Source organism: Eimeria mitis, genomic scaffold (assembly GCF_000499745.2).
Source record: "Eimeria mitis Houghton genomic scaffold, Emh_scaff3238, whole genome shotgun sequence".
NCBI classification, from domain to species: Eukaryota; Apicomplexa; class Conoidasida; order Eucoccidiorida; family Eimeriidae; genus Eimeria; species Eimeria mitis.
Genome location: NW_013571576.1, coordinates 5394 through 5628, shown reverse-complemented (window position 1 = coordinate 5628; position 235 = coordinate 5394). Strand labels below are relative to the sequence as shown.

The 235-nt window shown below is 43.8% G+C and overlaps 1 protein-coding gene across 1 annotated transcript in view; it reads left to right on the top strand.

Annotated features, from left to right (window-relative positions):
* EMH_0063730 (uncharacterized protein) overlaps nucleotides 1-235 on the top strand; it is a gene marked incomplete at both ends in the record, with an annotated part of 5710 nt that overhangs the window by 420 nt on the left and 5055 nt on the right. Inside the window, one exon of the mRNA XM_013498174.1 lies at nucleotides 3-40. Coding sequence (XP_013353628.1) covers nucleotides 3-40 — 38 coding nt within the window. The remainder of the gene's footprint in view (nucleotides 1-2; nucleotides 41-235) is intronic.

The following is a 235-nucleotide window of genomic DNA, read 5'->3' as shown; positions in this document are numbered from 1 at the left end:
GGTGCCGCTAACGGAAGCTCCTTGGAGCCATCCTTTACAGGTGCGGCCCCCAGCAACAGCAGCAGCAGCAACAGCAGCAACAGCAGCAGCAGCAGCAGCAGCAACAGCGACAGCAGCAGCACAGTAGCTGCAGCAGCAGCAGCCTTATCATCATCCGAATCAATGTTACATGTATTTAATATAATTATGTTATACACATAATATCTATAAAAATATAAATAAATAATAAATATAA